The sequence below is a fragment of the Crinia signifera genome, chromosome 5 (assembly GCF_055691185.1).
Source record: "Crinia signifera chromosome 5, ASM5569118v1, whole genome shotgun sequence".
NCBI classification, from domain to species: Eukaryota; Metazoa; Chordata; class Amphibia; order Anura; family Myobatrachidae; genus Crinia; species Crinia signifera.
The window spans coordinates 265819190-265843744 of NC_139221.1; the positions used below are offsets into that span (position 1 = coordinate 265819190).

At 42.4% G+C, this 24555-nt stretch overlaps 1 protein-coding gene across 7 annotated transcripts in view; it reads left to right on the top strand.

Moving 5' to 3' along the window:
* The window catches only part of DIP2C (DIP2 acetate--CoA ligase C (putative)), a 420633-nt gene that overhangs the window by 209361 nt on the left and 186717 nt on the right, over positions 1-24555 (top strand). For all 7 annotated transcript variants that reach the window (XM_083188980.1, XM_083188979.1, XM_083188978.1 and 4 more), the window contains 2 exons: positions 4866-4937; positions 23944-24054. In XM_083188980.1, coding sequence (XP_083045106.1) covers positions 4866-4937; positions 23944-24054 — 183 coding nt within the window. The remainder of the gene's footprint in view (positions 1-4865; positions 4938-23943; positions 24055-24555) is intronic.

The window sequence follows — 24555 nt, forward strand, 5'->3', positions numbered from 1 at the left end:
CTCACTAGTAGCGTTACACAAAAAAATCTTTAAAATTGCGCTATTAAAATACAAATTTTAGTGGTCACTGTTGACACTTAGTCCTCTACTAGATGTCTACAGCGCCCTCAACAAGTAATGTCCATCAAACAATTAAATTAAATAAATACACTTTTAGTTATTCTTTTTGAAAGAAGCATTTCTTTTTATTTTGAATCAACGTGACCAGTACCCAACGCGTTTTGTCTCTTAGAGACTTCATCAGGGATTCATGATCTTATGGGATAAAGAGTCATTATTCAATGAATAGGTGATTCAATGTCTAGAATCCTAATAAGACACTTCTGGTGGATGGTTGAATTCATAAAGTAGAAGCCTTCTTTTAATAACTATATACTATTACACTTTAGTACCCTGATAAGGGAGTGTATTCGGTAATATTTTGGTTGGAAGCCTAGTGGGGTAGAGTTTGGGGAGATTCCAATATACAGATTCCGTGATACTATAATCCCCGAATGGTGAAATTATTCCCTGTCTCTATATTAGCAGGTCCCAGACAGATACTTGCAGCAGCTCTTCTCTCTCTGACTTGCTTTCTCACACACACACACACACACACACACACACACACACACACACACACACACACAATTAAAGAAATTTTTGTCACCATGCATTTTACAAGAGTCAGTCACACACCTGTAAGGATATGTGAATACCATATTATAAATAATTGGTAATATGAAAATTAATGGGTGCTAGTGGATGGGACTGTTTGTCTCCTAGAAAGTGTAGGAAAGTACATCCTATTTGAAATGCACAATAAATTATAGCGTGAGATAAAGACTGAGTTAAATTCTTTCGTTAGCCAGGGTTTTTGTAGTAAGATGTTGATAAAAGAATGGAAGCGGAGGCCAAAGATAAAATATTCTATAAAGGTTACGATTTACATAATTGCAAAAAAATCATGGATTAGCTAATCTCCATTACACATGTTTCCAAATAACACTTTCTTGGCTGTATACATCCTATTTGCAGTGGAAAGACAATATTTTCTGTTTATCATCTTTCTTTTTCTTGTTTATTTTGTTAAAAATAAGTAAAAGTGTTTTAGCAGTTCAATTATTTTTGTTGTTTTGCTGGTTAAATCATATTTATATGCACTATGTTATATATGCTAATGAGTGATATATTTTGATAAGTCAGAAAGTTTGGCAGCCATGTATGGTGGTGTGTGACTTTGGTAATATACGGCTAAAGTCAGAATCTGTAGGAGTAAAACACAAAATGATTTGCCAGGGACTTTACAATATTGAGTATATATTTTTTTTTACTTCTATCGTGCAATGTAAAATCTAAACTCCCTACCATATTTGTAGACAGTCTTCATGATATTTATATTATTGTTCTTTTTTTAAGTCCAAAATAAGGGGCTGGGTACTAAACCCAAACAATCATTACCCCAAATGGCCAAGATGTTGGCAGCGGCATTTTACCAGTCAAAATCCAGATAAACATTTAAACCCTAACCTACCTTTCCTACAGCCCATAACTAACCCCCCCCCGCAGCCTAACCTCACATACTTGCCGGCAGGATCCCATTGTCGGCATTATGACGGTTGGGATTCTGACCACATTAAAAAATAAAAATATCTGGAATGTGCTAATGCAGGGGTGGCCAAACGGTCAGAGGTAAAGAGCCGAAAAATATCGGTAGTCAAGCTAAAGAGCCGACATCATGCGCGCGCCAAAGGCGCATGCGCCAAAAAAAGGGTGTAGTCTATTTTGACCCCTTGGGTGGGTGTGATACAAATATGCCTCCAATAGTGCAGTGCCATATATACATATGCCCCCAATAGTGCCAGATACACATATGCCCCCACGGTGCCAGGTATGCACCACACGGTGCCAGAAAGCTGGTATGCCCCCACAGTGCCAAAAAGCTGGTATGCCCCCACAGTGCCACAAACTGCTATGCCCGCACAGTGCCACAAACTGCTGTGCCCCCACAGTGCAAATTTCCCAGCAGCAGCACTCACCGTTGCTGCTGCTGCCGGGTGGGGAGAGAACAGTCTGGTGTCCCCCTGCAGTCCTCCTGTCATGTCACCGATGGGAGGAGAGCACAGCACACCGCGCGTCTCCTTCCCCCTCAATTCCCTGTGACTGGGCCGTCCACCAATCAAAGCTCGCTGGCCGGCTCCTGATTGGCTGCTGGCCCGCAAGCTCTGATTGGCAGACATCCCAGTCACAAGGATGCACAGTAAGGGGTAGGAGAGATGCGCAATGCGCACTCTCCTCCCCTCAGAAGGAGAAGGGATTCAGGGAACCGGCAGCAGGGGGGACTGGGACGGATGGCGGGCAGCAGTGGGAGCAGGAGCCGCACTTTACAAGGGGGAGAGCCGCATGAGGCTCAAGAGCCACGGGTTGGCCACCACTGTGCTAATGCATTACAATTCTTGTCCAGTCTTTGAGAGCACAGAATTGTTATGCAGAGTAAATTCTATCTTCAGCAGACAATATTTTTATAATCTACAATATTAGGATATTACATCTCACCATACACAACTGTTTCATATTCTTAAAAGGATTCTAAACATTTACAAAGATAGAGATGTGATGATACAAATCAGTTGAAGAGTGCTGAATTTGTGTGTGTATATAGTAGTAAGCTCGTTTAAAGCTAATGCTTCAAAAGCCAGTAGATTTGGTTTTACATGCTACCAAGATATGGCAGTGTTTTGGAGTCACACGGACACGTATGTATGTATGTATGTATGTATATATCAAGGGGTTTGTACACATAGAAGAAGGGGTTTTGTTGCCCCGAAACGTCGGTTTGAGATTAAAGTTTGTCCACCGCGTACATCGCATGCCTTAAGTTAAGGCATGCGATGCGACCGATGCGATGGGCGCGATTTTACATAGGGAACAATGTAAAATGGGCCAATGGATCTGATTTTTCATTCTATACCCACCCTTATGGGTATTTTACATGACAAATGCCCCCCCCCCCCCCATTGTTAACGCCACCCCACGATCAACGCCAACCCAAAGCGTGGCGAGCGCAGCGAGCCCGCGTCCTCCGACCTTTTCATACCCCCACTATCCACGTCGGCGTTTATATAGTGTGGCGAGCGCAAGCGTAATACCTGTGAAGTAATGCGCGTCCCCTCGCAGGGCTCGCTGCACTCGCCACACTTCGGGCATGGTGGCTTGCTGCGCTCGCCACACTATATAAAATCAACTCCACGCCGATGTGGATAGTGGGGGTATAAAAAAGGTCGGAGGATGCGTACCGCCGCCCCATTTGAACTTGCCTTCTAGTTTTTTTTCAATTAGTCAGTGACATTATACATATGTATGATCTACATGCAAGGCTTTGCTGCTAATATTGTCACTTGCTTTTATCTGCTATTTTATTTTATCTGCTATATTAGCGACTCTATGGTCTTTAAGTTTATACTGTCCTTACTCTGCTCGAGAGAATTACACTGTCAGAAGACAGTTTGCGGCCAGTGATAACAAGAGGGAGAGGGCCTCCCTATCTAAGTGACTTGGGCCCCCAAAGGCTCAATCAAGCCCTGAATATAATTATAAAATGTATTTATAGTAAAAGGTAACCGTTTTGAAAGACCACATCAGATGTCCTCTGATGGCAATTTCAAAAAATAAACCCAGCCAAAAGTCATATGGGGTAAGATTTGGCGATTAGTATAGACTTAATGCCATAAATAATGCTCCAGTACAGCGTTGCCTTAGCAATTTTAACGCTCTTCAGATAATTTGCATCACCACGATAGCAAATGGAAACGTGCGTCCAGTGATTGTCCAAATGTCTTTTTTCATTACGGGCTTAGAACATGTTTTAAAGTGCTCTAAGTAGGTGTTCTTTAATCCAGTACAATACATTAATATGAACAGCATGTAGTTGTTGCTGCAAGGCCTCCATTTTTGTTGACCAGGTATTAGTGATATGATAGTTTATGTACTATTAGCATCACTAAAACAGGAGATACAGTACTTAATTTATATTGGATCAAATTAATGAGAACAGACTTTGATCTTGTACACTAGTTTGTATATTTAATTAGGTGACTGCATTGTTCTAAATATTTTTCTGAATACACTTATGTTAGATTGGTCCCTAATGGAGCCTACACACATAGCAAGTGTGCTGCGCGATCTGAGCTATGCTAGATCGCTCAGCACACAGCGCTGCTGAGCACACACACTGCAATGTTTAGTGCTGTGTGCTGAGTGCGCTGTCAGCACCAGTGTTCTCGGGTGAGAGAACACTGGCGATGAAAAAAGTTATGGTCCCTGTTCATTCTGTATTCTTCCGGTGATAGCGCTGCGCAAGGCCATGCACCGTTTTCGCTGGCCCCTACACACACACACACAGAGATGTAGGGTCATTTTCTAAGTGATCTAGTCAGATCGCTTAGAAAATGGCTAAAAATTGCTATGTGTTTAGGCCCCATAAGTTATTTCACTTATTACATGGGGTATAGTGCAGGCACTTTTACATCCTCACATGCAGAGACAAAAAAACTGTTTATTTTTAATGCAAGTCTTCTCTAGATTGAAGTGATTGTAGTAATAGGATTTTGAGAAAAAGAAATCATATTTTATCAGTTTATTTTATTTGAAAATGAGTACAGCGAGAGTTTCCTTAGTAACTGTGTTTGTATATCTGTAACTACCATTCAGGATACAATTTTAGAGGTTTGTGGAGTGCTGACCTGTCGTTTGGCACATTCATTGTGTCTAACACATCACCACATGACTGATGCAACCGTGGTGCAATTCTAGATATAATAAAGACTGTTTATGAAAGATCTGAAGAGAACTCACTTTTTATCATTATTTTCTCTCGTTTTTGATAGGTGACATCACGCAAAAGGGTTATGAAAAGAAAAGATCGAAATTAATAGGAGCCTATCTGCCTCAGCTCCAAGGTATGTCCTTAGTTGTGAGGTCTTATATATGACAAGTACTTTGTTATTGCATAGATTAATGTCAGGAGATTAGGGTCTTGGCCTACTTCTATATTATTGCTACAACTACAGTAGATGCTTATAATGCAAAACAGTTGGTTACAAATCTGCTAGTTGTTCTCTTACAATATATTGGCGTTAGTCATACATAACTGACATGAAATGCCTTTCCATTTGTTATAACACCTTACAAACCACAACATAGATAGGCAGGTGTTGTAAACAGGCAGAGGTGATACAAATCAATTTATTTAAATAGATTATTAATGGTAATGATGCTCATTCTGGGGTCACACAAACTGAAGCTTGGTTAAAATCTAAACTAGGTTCCAGGGGTGTAGCATGAAAAGTCTATATTCACTGTTGACCTGGACATGACCTGTTCATAATGTCGACATTTAACATCTCAACCCCAGAATGTTGACATAATTTTTTTGTTTGCATATTTTAGCTGACCCTTAACTTCTACCTAACCATAAGTATAGCATGTTACCTGTACTGTTAATGTTAACTGCCAACAGTATGAACATGTCAACATTTTGCTTGTCAAGGTTAAGTCCATGCCCACATTTTGACTATCGACATTCATATCTTGCCAACATGTCGGCACATACAGTATGTTAAAGTTGATTTCAGATTTGAATTTGCACTAAAGCTCAACAGCTATGAGAACGCCCTCATTCATCATACAAATTTTGAATAAAATATTTAAAATCAAATAAGATGATTTTAGAAATGTTTCACGGAGTGTAATTGCATAATGTTTGGATATTAACAGTTTGCCTGGTTATAGCGTTGGTGTCGGATGGTATTTTTGGAAATGTTATTTTTTTGCATTTATGACTCATGATCTAGATACACGAGCAAATCATTTCCAGGGAGATTTCTGCTTAATGCTGAAGTGGTATCTAATCACTGGGTTTCTTTCCTGCTCTTTCCTGTGATTAGGTTTATTACAGCTTCCATCTACATTGCATGCGTTCGGTTGCTGAAAGTTTCTTAATGTGCACCTCTCGTAAACAGTTTGACAACAAAATCCACGGTTTTGGAACATAGTTCCTGTAAAGATCAGGCCCTGAACAGACCCTGTTTACACCACCGCTTCGACCTGGGTTACTCCCTGGTGGCCCCATTTATATCGCACACTGGTACAGTTTTTCTAGATTTTGCCTGCGTTTGGATTTTATAATACTGTATCTCCAAAAGCTGAGGATCTAGCTCTGCCTTTGCTTTAAAGGGACCAGGGTCAGATGTCCTGGGTCCCCTGTTTACACTACCCTTTTACCTTGGTCAGGGGCGTAACTAGTACACTGTGGGCCCCATAGCAAAATTTTTGGAGAGGCCCCCATACTTCGACCAAGAGCATGCACCTGCGACCATTGACCACTTCATGGCTGGTCGCTGGAGGGCACTCTTAGTGACCATTGCCCTGTACACATTGAGCAACCATATCCTCAGCAATTTTAACTCACCCCATGTGTACTGAGCTAAAGAGAGGATAGGGATGGGGGAGAGAGAGGGAAGGTAAAGATAGAGAGGGGGGGGGGAGGAGGTAGATGGGAGAGGACAGTGGAGAAGGGAGATGAGGTGAAATAAAGAAGTTGTGGGATAGGGGGAGAGGCAAATGGGGACAGGAGAGGGAGGGACGGGGAGAGGGGGGAGAATAGAAAGAAGGGACAGAAGGGAGAGGAGAGAGAGTAGCGGTTTGAAAGATTTGTGACAAGCAGAAAGGCTGTGTCCCCCTCAATACAAATGAAGTACCTGTACACGGCTGGGTAATTTGCTCTCTCTAATCGCTGGGTCCTCTGCTCGCCGGCGCAATGCGCCGTTTCCCACCTCCCGATACTGGGTGCCTTTTACCTGTGGCCTGGTCCCGCCACTCTCCGACACTGGGTGCCTTGTTTCCTCCTCCCGACCCCAGCTACCGGTGCTGGGTGCCTTGTTCGATCCTCCCCACCCCGGGTTTTCCTCCCACTGGTGCCTTGTGCCTCATTTCTTCCTCCCAACCGGCCCGGGTTCCCTGCCCACCGGCACCACCGGGTGACTTGTTTCCGCCTCCCAGTGCTGTGTCTCCAATTGGCCAGTGCAGGTCCCCCTGGCACTGGCTCAGGGTCACCTGAACCCTTTTATCAGCGCCGGCAGAGTCAGGTCTGCTGCACACTACCCCTGTAGAGCCTGAAAGGGGGCACAGGACAGGCATATAGACACTACCCGTTACAGTAGCTCGAGGTCCCTGCTGGGACCTCGGGCCCCACCAGCCACCGGACCCCATAGCAGCTGCATCCCCTGCACCCTCTATAGTTAAGCCACTGACCCTGGTCCTTCCCAGTCCAAAAATATTCCCTGCCCGTGTTGGATTGCCAGGTCACTGGACCTGGGTTGTTTTTCCTGGAACATTTTTCACGATCATTCCTTGTCAAATTAACACCTCACCAGCTCAGATTTTGTTCAGCTTTAGTATATGGAAAATATATATGTATATAGAAAAAGTACAACATTTTATTAAAAAAAAATCTCATGTAATTTACAAATTATGATGTGTAAAGTTTAAAAATATCTGTCAAAACACACAACAAGCAGATTTTCAAAGAGACGAGAGTGGTGTCCACTGTGTTTTTGTATGCCCGTTCCTATTTTTTTTTTTTTTTTTAAAGCAAGGTAGTTTATTAAAAAAAGTTGGGGTGTATTACAAGTAGTAATAGGTAATTATAGATTTGATGGCTTCATCACTTTAATTATATCAAGTTAAATAGAAATACTTACCATTGTATTGGTCAACAATGCTCGCTTTCTCTAGGGGGTTATTATTTTTGATTCGCATGGCTGGGAATTCACAGCCTTGCAAGTCGTCTACCAAACCCCGCCTTGCGAATTGTGGCTTGGCTGCCACCCATTCGCACCGTGTGTTCGCATGCACTAGCTGCGGATTGATGTCTAACATAAACATCCATTCACATGCTGCGGGGGAACACCCACATCATTCGATGGTCGCCAACCATCGAATGACGTGGAAGGCACATGCACATCTAAGGTTGGTCTGTGGTAACCTTAGATGTGCGTGGGCATTATGAAGGAAGTGGGTGGAATATTTCCCCTGTCTGGAATCCTGGCTAGCTAGCGACATCTGTGACCACAATCCCTAGTGGCTAGTTTGCCACAATGGCCTGGAGCCGCTAAAAAGAGGAGCCGTACTGGCAGCTCATAACAGGTCTTATGTGGGAAAGATCCATTTTGGCGGCTACAGTAAACCAATGTTCATGATGATACTTGAAGGAAGCACTTACTGCAGTACTTAGTACCTCATGGCTTCGCTGTATCATTAGTCCCATGTCATTTGGTACCATGACTACTTGTTCTGCATTAAAAAAAGTCTGCCTTTACTGTATAAAGGCATCATGTAGGCTTTAAACATCTAGATAACCATGATGCCACATACATCCTTTTCTATAGTAGTGTAGACTGAAAGCTTTAGGCTAGGCCTTCTGCCCCTCAACCATTCGACACTGTCACATCACAGAGAGGTAGTTCGGGTGTATCCAGTGCTCAGAGTGCTGTTCTAAGCCACCACCTCGTCCTTGGTTGATGCTTGCATACTCTTAGATACTTCAATAGATGCATTTAAAAGTTAGTATCAGGGACATTCAAATACTAAATTGTATTGTTAGTGACAATCTGCTGCCCACTGGATGTTATTTACCTCCAAACACAATATGGAAGCTATAAGCAAATTGTGTAAGATATGTGAAAATATATATGTAGAAGTGGCATATACTGGTAACTGCATATCATATCATAAAGGGGCATTAATAGCTTTTCTTTTTCCTTTGAATTTTTTATTTTCCAGATGTATCAGAGAAATGTTACTGTATTATTAGAAGTATGCATAATGTTATTTGGGATCATTTTTGTGGACTCTTAAGTTGCTGTAGTCGGTTGTAGTGTTCACCATACGGATACGTGTGCTCTCAAAGGTCCCTTGTCAGACCTAATTATGTGTCATTATTTTCTATCATTATAATAGCTAGTTAATGTGGCCTTCTGACCAGGTAATGGGATGATGTCACTGGGTGTTGTATTAGGTCTTTTTGGTGTCATATCAAGTTCAACCTTTCATTAATTCTAATTGCGTTGATACAGAGGAAACTGAAACAAAACCTCCATTGAATCCGTTGCCAAATTATATAGCAATTTTATTTCCCCTCCTCCCCCTGGATTAATCACCCCATCATGATCTCAACTAAATTTCTTATCCGATATCATTTTAGTTAAGGAATACATCCAATTTGTTTCAAAATTGTTAGACAATGTACTTTGGCTATTACTTACAGGCATAGGCCAGTATTCAATGCTCCCAATTCAGTTTTTTCGGCGAATCGGGCTGTTTTCACTCCTTGCGGTGAATTTTTTTTCACTGAAAATATGATTCACCCTATTCAATGTTCAATGTTCCCCAAAAGCGAACAGTAAATGCCGGCCAGTTCTCCGTTTCATGCTCACTGCAATTCGCTGGTGTATTTCAATTGGGTTTTCACTGGGATTCGCCGACAGTGTATTCAATGATCGAATGGAGAACTACTTTCTCCATTGATTTTCGCCATTATTCTCTGTTTTACACTCATCATCTTTTTTAGGTGAACTGGAATGTGATCTTTTAAAATAAAGCAGTTTTTTTTTTTTTTGGTGGGGGGCATGCTATTTTTATTCATGTGATTGCAGCATGCGAATATATTTTTAATTAAATTTTATTTTTTTTAAACACATTTGTTTTTATTTTTTACACATTCGCCAACGGGGGGCCGGGAGCCGCTCATTAATATTCATATATTGACTGCACTCCAGGCTTGTTGTTACGTGCGGGATAAGAGGAGTGGCTCCCTGCCTCCACGTGCCAGCATTCCCGGGGGGCAGCCTCTGCTGCCTGTGCCCCTGGAGCCCTCCCCCATAAATTCTGGGGCATGCAGGGAAGCTTACCTCTCCCTGCCTGCCTCTGTCCCCTGGCTGAATGCCGCAGGGGTTAAAATTCGCCAGCAGGGGCAGCGAGCCCCTGCTGCATTGAATAGGGTAACAGGGAGGACTGGCACCTAATGCTGTAGTCCTCCTGAACCCTGTGAATGTGCAGCGAATCCTAAACAGGATTCGCTGCACATGGAGACCACAAACATTGAATACTCCCCATAGTCCTTTATCAGCTCTTAAGTTTTGTGTACTATATAAACAGTATGATTTAATTGAATTAGTATCATTTTTTTGCTGCTATATTGGGCATAAGATGCCCAGTAGGGTGGTCCTTATTAATAAAAGTTTGATTTTATTGTATGTATGACCATCCCAAAAGCTTGTATTTGGTTAAAAAAAACATCACAAAATAAATATTGTAATATTTACAGGTCACTCAATGAGCTCAAAGTTTTACTATAGTACAACGTATATGTCCTTGAATGACCTTTGTAAAATAAATGTACATCCTACAATTTGACATGGTAGCTTTCATTAAGAATGTATTAAAAGACATCCAGCCATGTGATTATTACTGCAAACTACTTGAGCTGACCTTGATCTTTCTTGGCACCCCAGATTGTGGCACACAATTCATTGTGCCTGATGCAATGCATCAAGCCCAATGGATATCTAAAATTATTCTTTTTACCTTAAGGTTTGGATTGTTCGCTCACAGTTATGCTTAACATCACATGCGCAAAAAGGCCTTCTTGAACTTCGCGTCGTCTTTGCAAGAGTCTACGTTAAGGCTCAGACCAGTGGTTCCCAAACTGTGTGCCTAGGCACCCTGGGGTGCCTCAGGACACTTGCAGGGGTGCCTTGGGTTAGTGGACCAAGATCAATTCATATTATTTATGGTCAATGTACCAGGCAAAACCAGTGCTTGTGGCTGCCAATCATAATATATGTGGACAAATAGAAGCAAATCCTCTCCCTCACCAGATAACTGACATATAAACACAATGCACTTAATTTAATATTTTTTTTCTGACTTTCTCGATAAGAAGCATTTGGCCTAGGGGTGCCTTGAAAATATTTTGATGCTCTAGGGTGCCGTGATTCAAAAAAGTTTGGGAACCACTGGCTTAGACGACAGCCCCTGTCTCCATCATTGTACCTCAGGAAGACCTGAGTCAAATTCAAACACTTCTGTTTGAGGAGTTGGTGAGAATGATGACTACAAAGCAGATTGCTCTACAGCGAAAGATATGATTATCACAAACGACTATGCCGCGAGGGGTATTCACTGATCCAGGAATTTATGGGCCACCTAACAAAGGACCAGTATGAGCTCCAGTTTGTCCTCCAGCTAGATTTGAGTATTATTTTTGGTCATTGGAGTCCACCGATCAAGATGCCTGGAAAATAATTGGAGTGCCGGCATATGTGGATTAGTGTGTGTATAGATAGAGATAGAGATAAATATCCAAATAAACAAAGTAGATGCCCTGCTGCCTTCTCTGGAGAGATTCAGTAGCCAGATGGTCCCAGCAATGGAGACCAATGAGCAGCACTCATAGGGTCTTTCACAAAAAGCTTGTTTGTGAAAGACCCTGTGAGTGCCGTTTATTGGTCTCCATTGCTGGGACCATCTGCCTACTATATATATATATATATATATATATATATATATATATATATATATATATATATATATATATATATATATATATATATATATATAAATAAATATATATATATATATATATATATATATATATATATATATTAGATAGATAGATACAGGCTGAGTATCCCCTATCCGTGCATCCCGTATCCGAATTATTCCAAAAACCGTGGTTTTTTTGGAACAATTAAAAAAGAATTCCCCCCCCCCCCCCCCCCCCCCAACCCTTTTCTTAGACTTGCCAAGTTCCCCGGCATCCTTGGCAGGCCTTCAGCATCCTGTCCGACGTCTCCAGCAGTCCCAGAGTGCTGTGCGCCCCAGTGACTTGTGCAAACCACTTCTGGGACCACTGGAGACGCCGCACCCGCTTGTGAAGGCCTGCTGTGGACTCCGAGGGACAACATGGACACCGAGGGACCATCGGACACCACTAGGGGACCGGTAAGTATGCCTAAAAAAATTTTATTACAAAAACCGGAAAATTCCCTTATCCGGAATGCTCGTGGTCCCGGATTTCGGATAAGGGATACTCAACCTGTATATAAAAATATATATATATATATTATAACATAACATTTTATTTTCATTAGTTTACAGGTCCTTGAGGGACCCCCTAAATATCAAACTATTTTTAAGGAATTTTTGAACACAACGTTTTTAAACAAAATGGAAGATTTTGAGAGGGTCAGACCATTTTCCCCATATAAATAAGGACCACCCAAATCTACAGGGGCTTATTTGTTTGTTTGGATGTCTGCACATCTGGTAATGAATACTCTGATATAAAATGATGTACAGAACGACTTTCACACACATTTATATTGTAATCTGTCATATAAGCCCTATTAATGATGTAGAACATACCTCTGAATTCTGCAACAGGTCTGAGCAGAACATACAGCTATATAATGATGGGGGTATGGACAGGGCCAGAATAAACCAAGGCAAATCCTCAATCTACTGCCCCCCCATCTAAACTCCTAACTGCCACCACTAACCATTTTTAAGCCTCTCAAGTGAAAGTGTGGATATGGCTCCACAGCTGCCACCTTGTACTAAGCACAACAAGGCTGTCTTTCTTATGGACATCCTTAATTTTGCAATCGGCAGAGTCAGTGGCACCCCTCCATCCCGGCATCCTAGGCAGCTACCTAATGTACCTGGGTGGTGCCACACGCTAGGTGTGTGCATCGCACTTATGAGCACTAGTCTCCCTCTTCCATACCTAATCCGGACATGTAGAAGTGATGTTCATAGCATGAAATTGAATTCTAACTGTCATTTTATATAATGTACTAAACCGGATACGTGATTGCTGAAGCTGATTGTTTTCTTTGGGCAACATGTCCACTTTAGAATGTAGGTTATATCTATCCCCAGCCTATTCAATAATCATTAGCAATATATTGGATAATAGGAGTAGTTATATTTGTGACCTTATTTTATTTCCTTTTGAAATATAGTACATGCATATATATGACACATACTGCTCCCAGTCACAACGTTTTAGCTTGGAGACAGTCTAATAAATATGTCCCTTTATAATCCGTTTATACATTAAGCAGATTTCAATTCTCACACCGGGATATAAATTGGGTTAATGATTCTGTTAGATTCCAGACAACTGGAATTTGCGGCCTTAAACATATTACATTTATGCATACTCTGTCCAGTTTCTGTCAGTCACCTGATTAATCCAGATGGTTTGTTATACAGTCCAGTTCTTTAGTTCCTGACATTAGAAGTTATGATGAAACTATACTTATTACTGCGTGCAGCTAAAGTTTTGAAACCACTAATGTTTTATTACTATGCTTTTCTGTGTTGTGTTTTCTATTACATGATTTAATCATTGAATAAAGGTGGAAAACACAGAGCAAAAGCACAACTGACTTATTTGGGCTAGTAGAAGGCAATTATATAGTTATAATTATACAGATTAATCCACATACGTCCATACTTCTTGCACATTAACCAAACACGGTAGCGGCGTGCATCTTTGCATGTAACTTTTTCCATTACAATGTGTCTTTTTCACAATGGTGCAACTAGGACAAACCAGCAGCTCCTGAAAAAATCAGGCGCCCAGATATTACATAAGTACCAACTGTTTTCCTATGAATGAATATGTGGGGTGAAATGTAATAGGGTGAGAGAATCAGAAAGCAAGAGATTTAGTAAAGAATCTCCAGGTTTTTTTTAAAGCGGCAATCATTTACACTGCAAAACCAGTTTGATTGCCGCTGTAAAAAAAAATGGAGATTTCTTACTAAATTTAAATGATTCTCTCACTCTATTACATTTCACCCATGATATGGGTTTCTGATCCTATTGAGAAGGAGCCATAAAGAAACATTTAGAAGCATATAGGGCCTCATATAGAGGCCATAAAAGGGACTGCTGGGACTAATGTTATCGTACTGCACTGAGAAATCAAAGTGGGAGAAGAGCGACAACCCCCAAAAAGAAACCTTCATGTGAAAATAAGGCCTATATAGCAAAGTGCTTTCACTTTAGGGTCTTGCTCTGTGCTGGGTTACCCTCCCTTAGCCTGATCGGGCTTGTAGTTCTACGAATCCTTGCAAAATTACAACCCATGCTGACTTAGGCCTAGACTGACAAATTCGTTATATGAAATAATTTAAGCCAATTCATTTTGGGCACATGAATGTAAGCATAATCATTAGTCCATTAACCCTAAAATAAATGGAACTCTATGGAAGTACGTCTTTATTCAACCTTATTTACTATGTTATGTTCCTATGTATTTTGGTCGATTGTAACAATTGACAGATTTTCGTTCAGCCAGTCAAATACTGTAGTTCTTGGTTGCAAAGATCATTTTTAGGTGTACGACAAGTTTAACGGTGATATTCCTTATACATATTGTTGTAAAAGTTGTATTATCGAAAAGCATGATATTTTGATATGTATTGCAATCTAGTATTATCATTTGCTTGATTTATAGCTTTGTTGCGTGTGGCATGTGATGAGGTGTTTATGTGGCATTTGCAAAGTCACCAATGCGTGTGTCCATCAGTGGTGCAAGTATGGCGGTACGGGGTGGTACGGCGTACCAGTAAAACATATTGTGCCGGTACCCCGTACCGCCATAACAAATACCCCTTTAACTGCTTACTGCGCATATGTAATTGTCGGGGGGCGTGGCCTCTGCCGCCCGGCCACAGTGTGGTAAGTAAAGCTGGGGGCGGGGCCTGCCGGGGATACGTCGCAGATAGGCACCGCGGGGTTGTTCGTCAGCTAGAGCAGTTAATGAGAGAGTGACCCGGCTCAGCTGCCAGGAGTTCAGCTTCTGTGAAGCTGACTCCGCCCACCGGTCTCCGTGCTATCAGCCCTACCTGCCGTCTGCTGTTCAAAGTTCCTGCTCCTCTGCCTGCTCCGTGCTTTAGCCTTGCCTGGCCAGCCCTCTGCCTGCTGAGGCAGCCACACTGTCAGTGTGGTCTCCGTGCTTCAGCCCTGCCCAGCTCTGCAGTTTCACTTCCTGCTCCTCTGCCTGCTGAGGGACAGCCTCCCTCCACCACACTGCCCGGGGCCTGTTCCATGTTCTTCCCAGGAAGAATCCAAAAATATGGGTGAGTGTTGTGTACTGGGAGAGCAGATGTGTGTGTAATGTAATAGGGTTGGGGGGGGGTTGCTGTGTATATAGTTTTATAGCGCTGTGTGTACTACTAGGTGTTATAGGGGGGGGGGGTGTTGTTTGGTGCTGTGTATACTAGGTGTAATATGCAGGGGCTGTGTATAATGTTGTTTGGTGCTATGTATACTATGTGTAATTTTGGGGCTGTGTATAATGTTGTTTGGTGCTATGTATACTATGTGTAATTTTGGGGCTGTGTATAATGTAGTATTGTGCTGTGTATACTAGCTGTAATATGCAGGGGCTGTGCATTATGTAGTATTGTGCTGTGTATACTAGGTGTAATATGCAGGGGCTGTGTATAATGTAGTATTGTGCTGTGTATACTAGGTGTAATATGCAGGGGCAGTGTATAATGTAGTATTGTGCTGTGTATACTAGGTGTAATATGCAGGGGCTGTGTATAATGTAGTATTGTGCTGTGTATACTAGGTGTAATATGCAGGGGCTGTGTATAATGTTGTTTGGTGCTATGTATACTATGTGTAATTTTGGGGCTGTGTATAATGTAGTATTGTGCTGTGTATACTAGCTGTAATATGCAGGGGCAGTGTATAATGTTGTTTGGTGCTATGTATATTAGGTGTAACGGCAACAAAAAAATACACTCCTATTTATTCAATGTTTCGGGGATGTGCTCCCCTTCATAATACCCCATTCACACCAGAAATGCAGGGACAAACCCGGGAATTCAGTTCACGGGACAAGCAGGGATATTCCCGGGTTTGGACCCATTCACACCAGAAATGTCCCTGCATTTTCTGGTGTGAGAAGGGGGCGGGAAGGAGGCCGGCAGGAGGTGGGGAGGAGGCGGGCAGTCGGCGGGATGGCGGCGGAGGTGGGGAGAATACTCACCCCGGTTGCTGGTCCTCCGTGCAGGCCAGGGATCCACACAGGCGGCAGCGCAAATGACGGGACAGGCTGCGGATGAAGATGACGCAGCTCTCCGGCGTCCTCACTGCCACCGGAGAGCTGCGTCATCATCATCCACCGGCTGTCCCGTCATTTGCGCCCGCCGCCTGCATTAATTCCCGTCGGACAGGACACGGAGGACATGGCGACCCGGCTAAGTATACCCTGTACCTTTCACACCAGCCAGGTCCCCGGGTTGAACCCGGGAACAACCCTGGTACCTAGCTGGGTTAAAATTTGCCTGGGATTTTGTCCCGGGAACCTTTCTCACCAGCGCTAGTACCGGGTTGTTCCCGGACTCAACCTGGGAATTTAGGCTGGTGTGAATGGGGTATTAGGGGACATACAAACACAGAATCCCACACCAATGCATATAGATTTGTTTTTGCATTAGACAAAGACAGATAGATTTTACCTGCCATTGCAGGATGCACACCTGAGTGGCAATAAAAAGGTGGCCCCTTGGGCCGAGCTTGATACTCCTGCAAATGTGCGCAGCATTCATCTATCACCTGCAATCTCCCTGAAACTGATTTTCAAAAGTAGACTCTCATTCCCTATTGTTGCCAGCTAACTTGAGGGGATGCTTTCCTCGCCTGTGGTCAGGGTGAGCATCTGCTAAGAGGTGGATTAGGAGAGTTAGAAGACCAATAGCTGCCAGTGGGAGTATTTGCTATTCTCATGGAAGAGGCTCGGCGGTGTGCTCTGGACGGACAGGGACTTTCCAGAAGAAAAGCCATAAAAGTGCCAGTTTTAGCAAAGGGGAGTCCTTGTGATTTCGGAGTAGTTTCCATGATCACATTAAGCAAGTGACATCATTATCTCAGCACCTTGGGTGTAAGTAACTGGGATAACATGTGTGCATTGTAGAACTCATTCAATGCAGTGACCACAAACGACACAGCAGTTATTTCCACTTGCTTTAGTTAATATGGATGTTGTGCAGTTTTCTTGCACCAGTTCGCTCCTTCTTTGCAGCTTTGCTAAACATACCGTAAAATGACTGGGGGTATATGTGTGGCACTGTGGGGGCATATCTGGCATTGGGGGCATACTTTGCACTGTGGGGGCATATGTGTGGCATTGTGGGGGCATATCTGGCACTGGGGGCATAACTAGCACTGTGGGGGCATATGTGTGGCACTGGGGGCATACCTAGCACTGTGGGGGCATATCTGGCACTGGGTGCATAAAGTTTTGTCATGTAGCCACTCCCCCTTGTGTCATATGACCACGCCCATTTTTTGACGCGCGCCTTCGGCGCGCAGCACAGTACCACTGAGTCATTTTTTCTACTTGCACCACTGGTGTCCATATAAATCCAGACGGCAACAACATCTGGCTATAACAAAGGTAGTTTGCTGCCGGAATTTTTTGTAATCCCATGTCCAGTGAATACAAGTTAGATCATATTACATCAATGTTACTACACATATATGGCCTGATTCATAGTTGCACGCAAATAATTTTGACACTGCACTTCTTTTCTTGCGATTGTAGTGGGTGTGTCCAGGAGGAAAGTTGATGTTTGAACATTGGATAATTTTTTCCTGGGCATAAGATGGAATTGGAGGCTATTCAGTGTTATGTTTATGTAGACATCAGTCTGATTTCATATGGATATTTTTACACCAAGGATAGGGCTTGTGCATGTCTTCGCTGCTTAGTGATTACGGCTTTGACAAGCCCATATAATGGTGTTGGTGCACTTACAACTCTTAATACAATCCAAATTATATTCAGCTCATAAATTACAGTGTATAGTACAGATTCCATCTTTACTAAGTATTGCACACTCTATACAGTGCACACAGTATCTATATAGTAGGAAGGTTTTTTTTACAATAAGGGCAGTAAAGGTGTGGAACCAATGAGGTGGTGATAGAAGATACATTAGATACATTTAAGAAAAGGTTAGACAAGTGCTCGATGGAAAATACAATTCAGGGCTATCGTGAAGGGATCAGCGGGTTAAATGAGACCAAATACAACATACTATTTAAGCCGAAGATGTAGAACAATGGGGGAGGATATCACATCAAGAACCTACTAAATGAGTTTCGTTAACATTTTGATTTCTTTAATCAACCTATGGTACTATGGAATATATACAGTTTGCTGGAGGTCACAATACTGACGCCGGCATTCCGGAGGAGGGATTTCCGCTAGGGGTCCAGTAAGTATAATTGGTTACTAGGAGTCCACAGACTTTTTCTGTTTTCAGTGGCATCACAATGGCTTTAAGGAAATGTGTATTCCTGTATATACACAGTACTTTTTTTTTGCAGAGAAGGTAATAATTTGTTTGGATATAAAACCATAGTTTGTGGGTCACTTGGACCAGATGTATATGTGACCAGTATTATTAAAATACCTCCTGGAATAAGGTGGACAATGGAGGATGGTCTACTCCTCATGTTTCTCAAGCACTCCCAAAACTGTGTTGCACTCCCATACATCCAGTGAGAATGGGCAGATAAGCAAATAATACCTTGCGACTTACTCTGTAGTCTTCGGTGGCCTTTCGTTTTCGAGGTCTATGGGAGGTATTCAATGTCAGGGTCACGGCAGTCGAGCTTGCTCGACCGCCGTGACCCAGTCCCGTTCTCGGTCAGCTTGACCGAGAACACGCAGGCGGGATTCATTGTCCCGCCTGCCGGGGAGCGAAAAGGGGGCGTGGCGGCGAGTTGCAGCCATGAAGAGGCCACTTCCCGGCTGTTCTCGGCAGAACGAGCCCGACAGCTTGTGATGTCGGGCTCGTTCTGCCGAGATACCCTGCTCAATGCTGTCGTGGGAAGACAGCATTGAATAGGGCCCGGCGGGCATCTCCCCGGTGGGAGGTGCTCGCCGGAGATTGAATATCCCCCTATGTCTCTGCATTCAGCATAATGGAGCCTCATGTCTGCACAGCACACCAGCCCCCATGCATACACTATATCATCCCATGGATTATGTCTCTTTCCCACTGGCAGCTTGAGAAACTTGCGCCAGTGCTTTGTCTTCCGTTTCACATCATTTGTCCATCTTACCTTATTGCTACAGAATCCTCTTCAAACACCTCACACTCACATACAGGGCCATCTCTAATTCCATTGCTCCATATATCTCTAACCTCATCTCCATTCATACACCCTCCCGCCCTCTACGGTCAGCTGACGACTGTCGTCTCTCCTCCACCCTGATCACTGCTTCCCATGCTAGAGTACAGGACTTTGCCCGTGCTGCACCCCTTCAGTGGAACGCACTCCCTCGCTCCATTAGACTCTCCCCGACCTTGCAAAGCTTCAAACGGGCACTGAAAACTCACCTATTCATCAAAGCGTACCGTTCCACTGCATAAACCAGCTAGTTCTCCGACCCCTTGCCTGTTTACATCCTGCTACCTAACCACCACCCCCTCGCTTGCACCTCTTGTAATCTGTCTGTCTCCCCTTCCTACTAGATTGTAAGCTCCTCCGAGTAGGGCCCTCTTCCCTCCTGTTGTCAAAGCCCACTTCTCTTCACATGTCACTCACAGCTCTCCTTTACTCCAACACTCAGTGACCATCTTCATACTCATCTCCATCATTGGCCTCAAGCCTCTAGATGTATGTTGATTGGGTCCTTACTACTTACATTTAAGCTGTAATGTGTATTGAACTGTGGCGCTATTTATTTGTACTGTATTTTTGTTATTTATTCAATGTTATGCCAAGTTTTGTCTCCCTGTATTGTTCCTTTGTACGGCGCTGCGAAACACTTGTGGCGCCTTATAAATAAAATTATAATAATAATAATAATAATAATAATTGCCCCTAGATTTTTGCTCACATCTCCATTGTTTATGGAAGCCATTTAAAAAATTTTTTTAGTAATAAAAAAGAAATCCTTCACTGATGGAGACACTGCAAAACTAAATGCATTTTGCAAAGGTAGTATACACCTAAAACATGTTTGTAGATTTTCCATTAGCCGTTCCAATAATGCCATCCACCATCTTAGTTGTCCTGAAATACCAACTAATAAGGATTTCAATACTAAACCTTGTAGGTAGAACAGCATATAGTGTGTATAGTTCTCTTTTCCTGCAGTTTTATACTCTTAAAACCTAACAATTCACTGGAATAAATCTATCACAACAAAACCCTCCTGGATTAGTGAAAAGAAAACTACCTAGAATGTGTATAAATGAATGAAAGCCCCAGAAGCACAGTATATCTCTCACAATTAAACATAAAATCCTGCCACCACTGGGATTTAGTTCAAGAGCTGAAATTCTTAGGATGTCTTAAATTAGTCCCCGATTTATCTCAGTCACAATGTATCCCCAGCTACTGTAATCCACATCATTTTCTGTTTAAATGTAGCTGCGGAAAAAAGTCTGACATACAGACTTTAAGATTTGTTTGAAAAAAAAAAATTATATTAGATTTATTGTGACAAAATAAGATTGCTATGGAATAGCCATAGTGCTACCAAACCGATGTACTTATACATGTTAAACACTTTTTCAAAATAAAAAACAAGACTAAGAGGCAGATTTATTAAGCTTGGAGAAGAGATAAAACTTCAAACGTTTTCGATATCTTTTTGGATGTCTTCATCATATATAGCGTAGAGGCGGCACACAGGTCAGCAGTATAAACAGAAACGGACCCTACTACAGGGTCCGTGTCTGTTTATACTGCTGACCTGTGTGCCGCCTCTACGCTGTTGATATCTATCTATCTATCTATATATATATATATATATATATATATATATCAGTCCAGAGGTGTCCGGCACTCTATAAACAGTCACAACTTGCTTCGGTGCGCATCCAAAGAAAATACATGTAAAATCCAGCAGGGGGATGTCACTCGAATGTAGTAATGAACAACAAGAGACAAAGGTTTGGTCTTTTTTTTTTTTTTTTTTTTTTTTTTTTTTGGTCAACGTTTCAGGGGGCTTCCCCTTTTATCAAGACCTGAACAAATAATGCAAAACACACATATATATAAGGAAAAAGACTTACAATTGTGCACCCGACACCTTGGCCACGCAGCCCGTCTGGGGTCCGGTGACGTCACTCGTGCGCGTCCGCGCTGACCGCCGGTCACCCCCGGGGGCGTGGCTACACCACGATGCTAAAGCAACTCCATGGCAACCATGTGTTGTACATACCTCGGTAGCCGCCTACCCGCTGGAGATTGTCCATAGGGCTGTCAGTGCTTCGTGCTGGCGGCCGGACTCCATCAGGGGACCAAATGTACAAAGGAGCTGAATTGCATCTGTGAACAAACAATGTGTAAATATAAAAATGGAATATGTAACATGTGGACGCTGGCATGCAGGCTAATGGGCATGATGCGCTAAGAGAATAAACTAGCATGCACCCAAAAATGTACAGAACTGAAAAAGGGTACATACTATGCAATGCATCATTTCACTAGTAGGCAATCTAGGCAGTGTGGAGCGTCTCAATGTAACTGATACACACTATGCAATTTGAATATAAACCAATGATGACAATTAATGCTGAGAGCAAAGAAAAAACAGTAATCTGCAATGAAATTGAGAGGGATAGAGAAGGGAAAAAGATCATCATAAGAATGCGGTATATGAGAGCATCTCATTGAGTCCCTTCGGATGCACTGTTTGCAGAGTATGGATCCACAAGGCCTCCCTCTGCAACAAAGTGCGGCCTCTATCCCCCCCTCTTCTATCAGGAGGCACCCAATCAATCATTTTAAATCTGATGTTGGACAGGCTGTGTTGGAATTCTTTGTAGTGTCTCGCTACAGGTTGGTCCGCAGCCCTGCCTTCAATCGCTGCCCGAATGTGGGATCGATGTAAGGCGATTCTTTCCTTAATCTGACGGGTGGTCTTACCTATATACAGTAAGCCACAGGGACATTTTATTTGGTAGACCACGAAGCGGCTTGTGCATGATAAAGGAAATCTAACTTTGTACTGTTTCCCAGTGTGAGGGTGATGGAACGTATCACCAATTTCCATGGTACTGCACGTCGTGCAACCCGTGCACCTATAATTGCCGGGTTTGCGAGTGAGAAAATGACTTGGCCTGTTGAGTCCCATGTCCGTGACATCATTGTGCACAACAAACCTTTGTCTCTTGTTGTTCATTACTACATTCGAGTGACATCCCCCTGCTGGATTTTACATATATATATATATATATATATATATATATACTGTGTATATATATATATATATATATATATATATATATATATATATATATATATATATATACAGTATATATATATATCCAAACAGAATAATCCGGCACTCCACCAGGTATATAATCGCAGCTTGCTCCGGTGCCTTCCCAGGTGTAAAACCAAATGCAGGTAGATGGCAGAAAGGCGTCACTCAGAGACTCAGTAGAATTCAAAATGTTATTGCCACCACGCAATAAAGTTTTGAATTCTACTGAGTCTCAGAGTGACGCCTTTTTGCCATCTATATATATATATATATATATATATATATATATATATATATATATATATATATATATATATATATATAACATTGGTGAGCCGTGGGCATATAAATATATAAATATTGGTGTGCAGGGGGCATATACATATATAAACATTGGTGGCATTGGCATATGAATATATAAACATTGGTGGCAGTGAGCATTGCATATGAATATATAAACACTGGTGGCAGTGGGCGTTGGCATATAAATATATAAACATTGGTGGCAGTGGTACTCACTTTTGTGCTGCAGGCACTTGCTGATTATTCTCCTCCTCCCTGCTCCGTGCACTGCATTGAGACAGGACGAGCAGGGGGAGGGAGTGGGGAGGGAGCAGGGGAAGGTCAGCAGCCAGACTCTGCTGCTGCTGAACGGGGTGGGAGACCAGGGGCGTGGAGAGGACAGTCATCTGGGATGAAAGTCTATAATCTTTCAGCCCGGCGGCAGGGTGATCATACACACTAACCGATGATGGCTCAGATACCAGCCATCATCGCTAGACAGGCTGGTCAAACCAGCCGACATGGGACCTTTTCAGTGATGATGCGGGAGCATACATCATCGCTGATCTGCAGTCGGTGGCACTAATCGATTTTCAGCTTAAAATCGCTCAAAACGGCGGTTTTGAGCAATTTTCAGCTGAAAATCGTTAAGTGTGTATGGGCATTAACTCTTCCTACACACGAGGGGGCTGTGTTACAGGATAAGATATGAATTTCTGCAATGTCACATTTCTTATTAATGAAAAGGCCTCTTAGATTTTATGGTATAATATAAACTGACACACACTAATTTACCTAACTAAAATATTATCTAGAAAGAGTATTATGTTGGGGATGTATACGTAGTAATTGATATTTTTATATACATTTGTTTTAACAGCTTCTTTAAATAGTTTCTCTTCCAAGTTGAGAAGTTCTAAGAGTTTTTTTCCATTTTGTAAAAAGTAACTAAATGGGTGATCATTTTTTTTTGTGTGTGGGTCTGTAAGTAATGAGTGCCCAATAGAGCAATCCAATTGTTACTCTGATTAGGTGTTATTGATGTGGGTGATTCTTCTTTCACTCTCCAGGGGTGGCAAGCTGAACGATAACCTGCACTTTAGACTGGGTTAGCCACTTTAGATGCGAAGAGCAATAAATACTTGGCATCTGTGGCAACTGTTACCAATAGAAGCAACAATTGTATTGCACCATAGAAAGCCCATTACTTACACCATTAAAATAACAATTGAATTTCCCTCTGTGTTCATTATGCAGTTTGCTTGTACACATGCCATAATTTATTATTATTCTTTTTGCAGGGGTTGATCAAGTATTGCCACCAGATCGTAGAACGCCTGTCACCCCTTCCTCCTCTTCTAGATATCATCGTCGGCGCTCTTCTGGCTCACGAGATGAACGCTATCGATCTGGTAAATTTCTTCATTCTGGGAATGTTTTTTTGAACCCTAGATGAGTCATTCTCAACAATGTCTTCAGGGTGTGTGTCACAGCTCTAGGCTGTATGAAAAGAAAATAATTCTGAGGGTTTTTCTACAGCTGAAGGGGGGAGGGTGTTGATGAGGGCGGCACAGACCAAAGCAGGATACAAGCAGGCGATAGTGGGTTTTTAACTGCAAGTGTTGAAGTCAAAGTATAAAAAATAAGCTGTCTAGGCCTGAAGTTGCGAATAGAAAGAAACACAATGTACAGGGTTGTGCCAAAAGGAGAGTTCCAGGCTTATGAGGAGAGTTTCAGGTATATAAGAGCATGCACATTGGAGAACTCTGGATTCCTACTCTTCCAGTCATGAGAAGATGCAAATGAAAGAGGGTACATGCGAGGATTGTGAGAGTATGGTTTGTGTTGCCAGTAGAGAGCTAGTCTCGACAATCATGGGTTCTGAGTAGCAAGGAGGGAAGCAATTAAGGAGA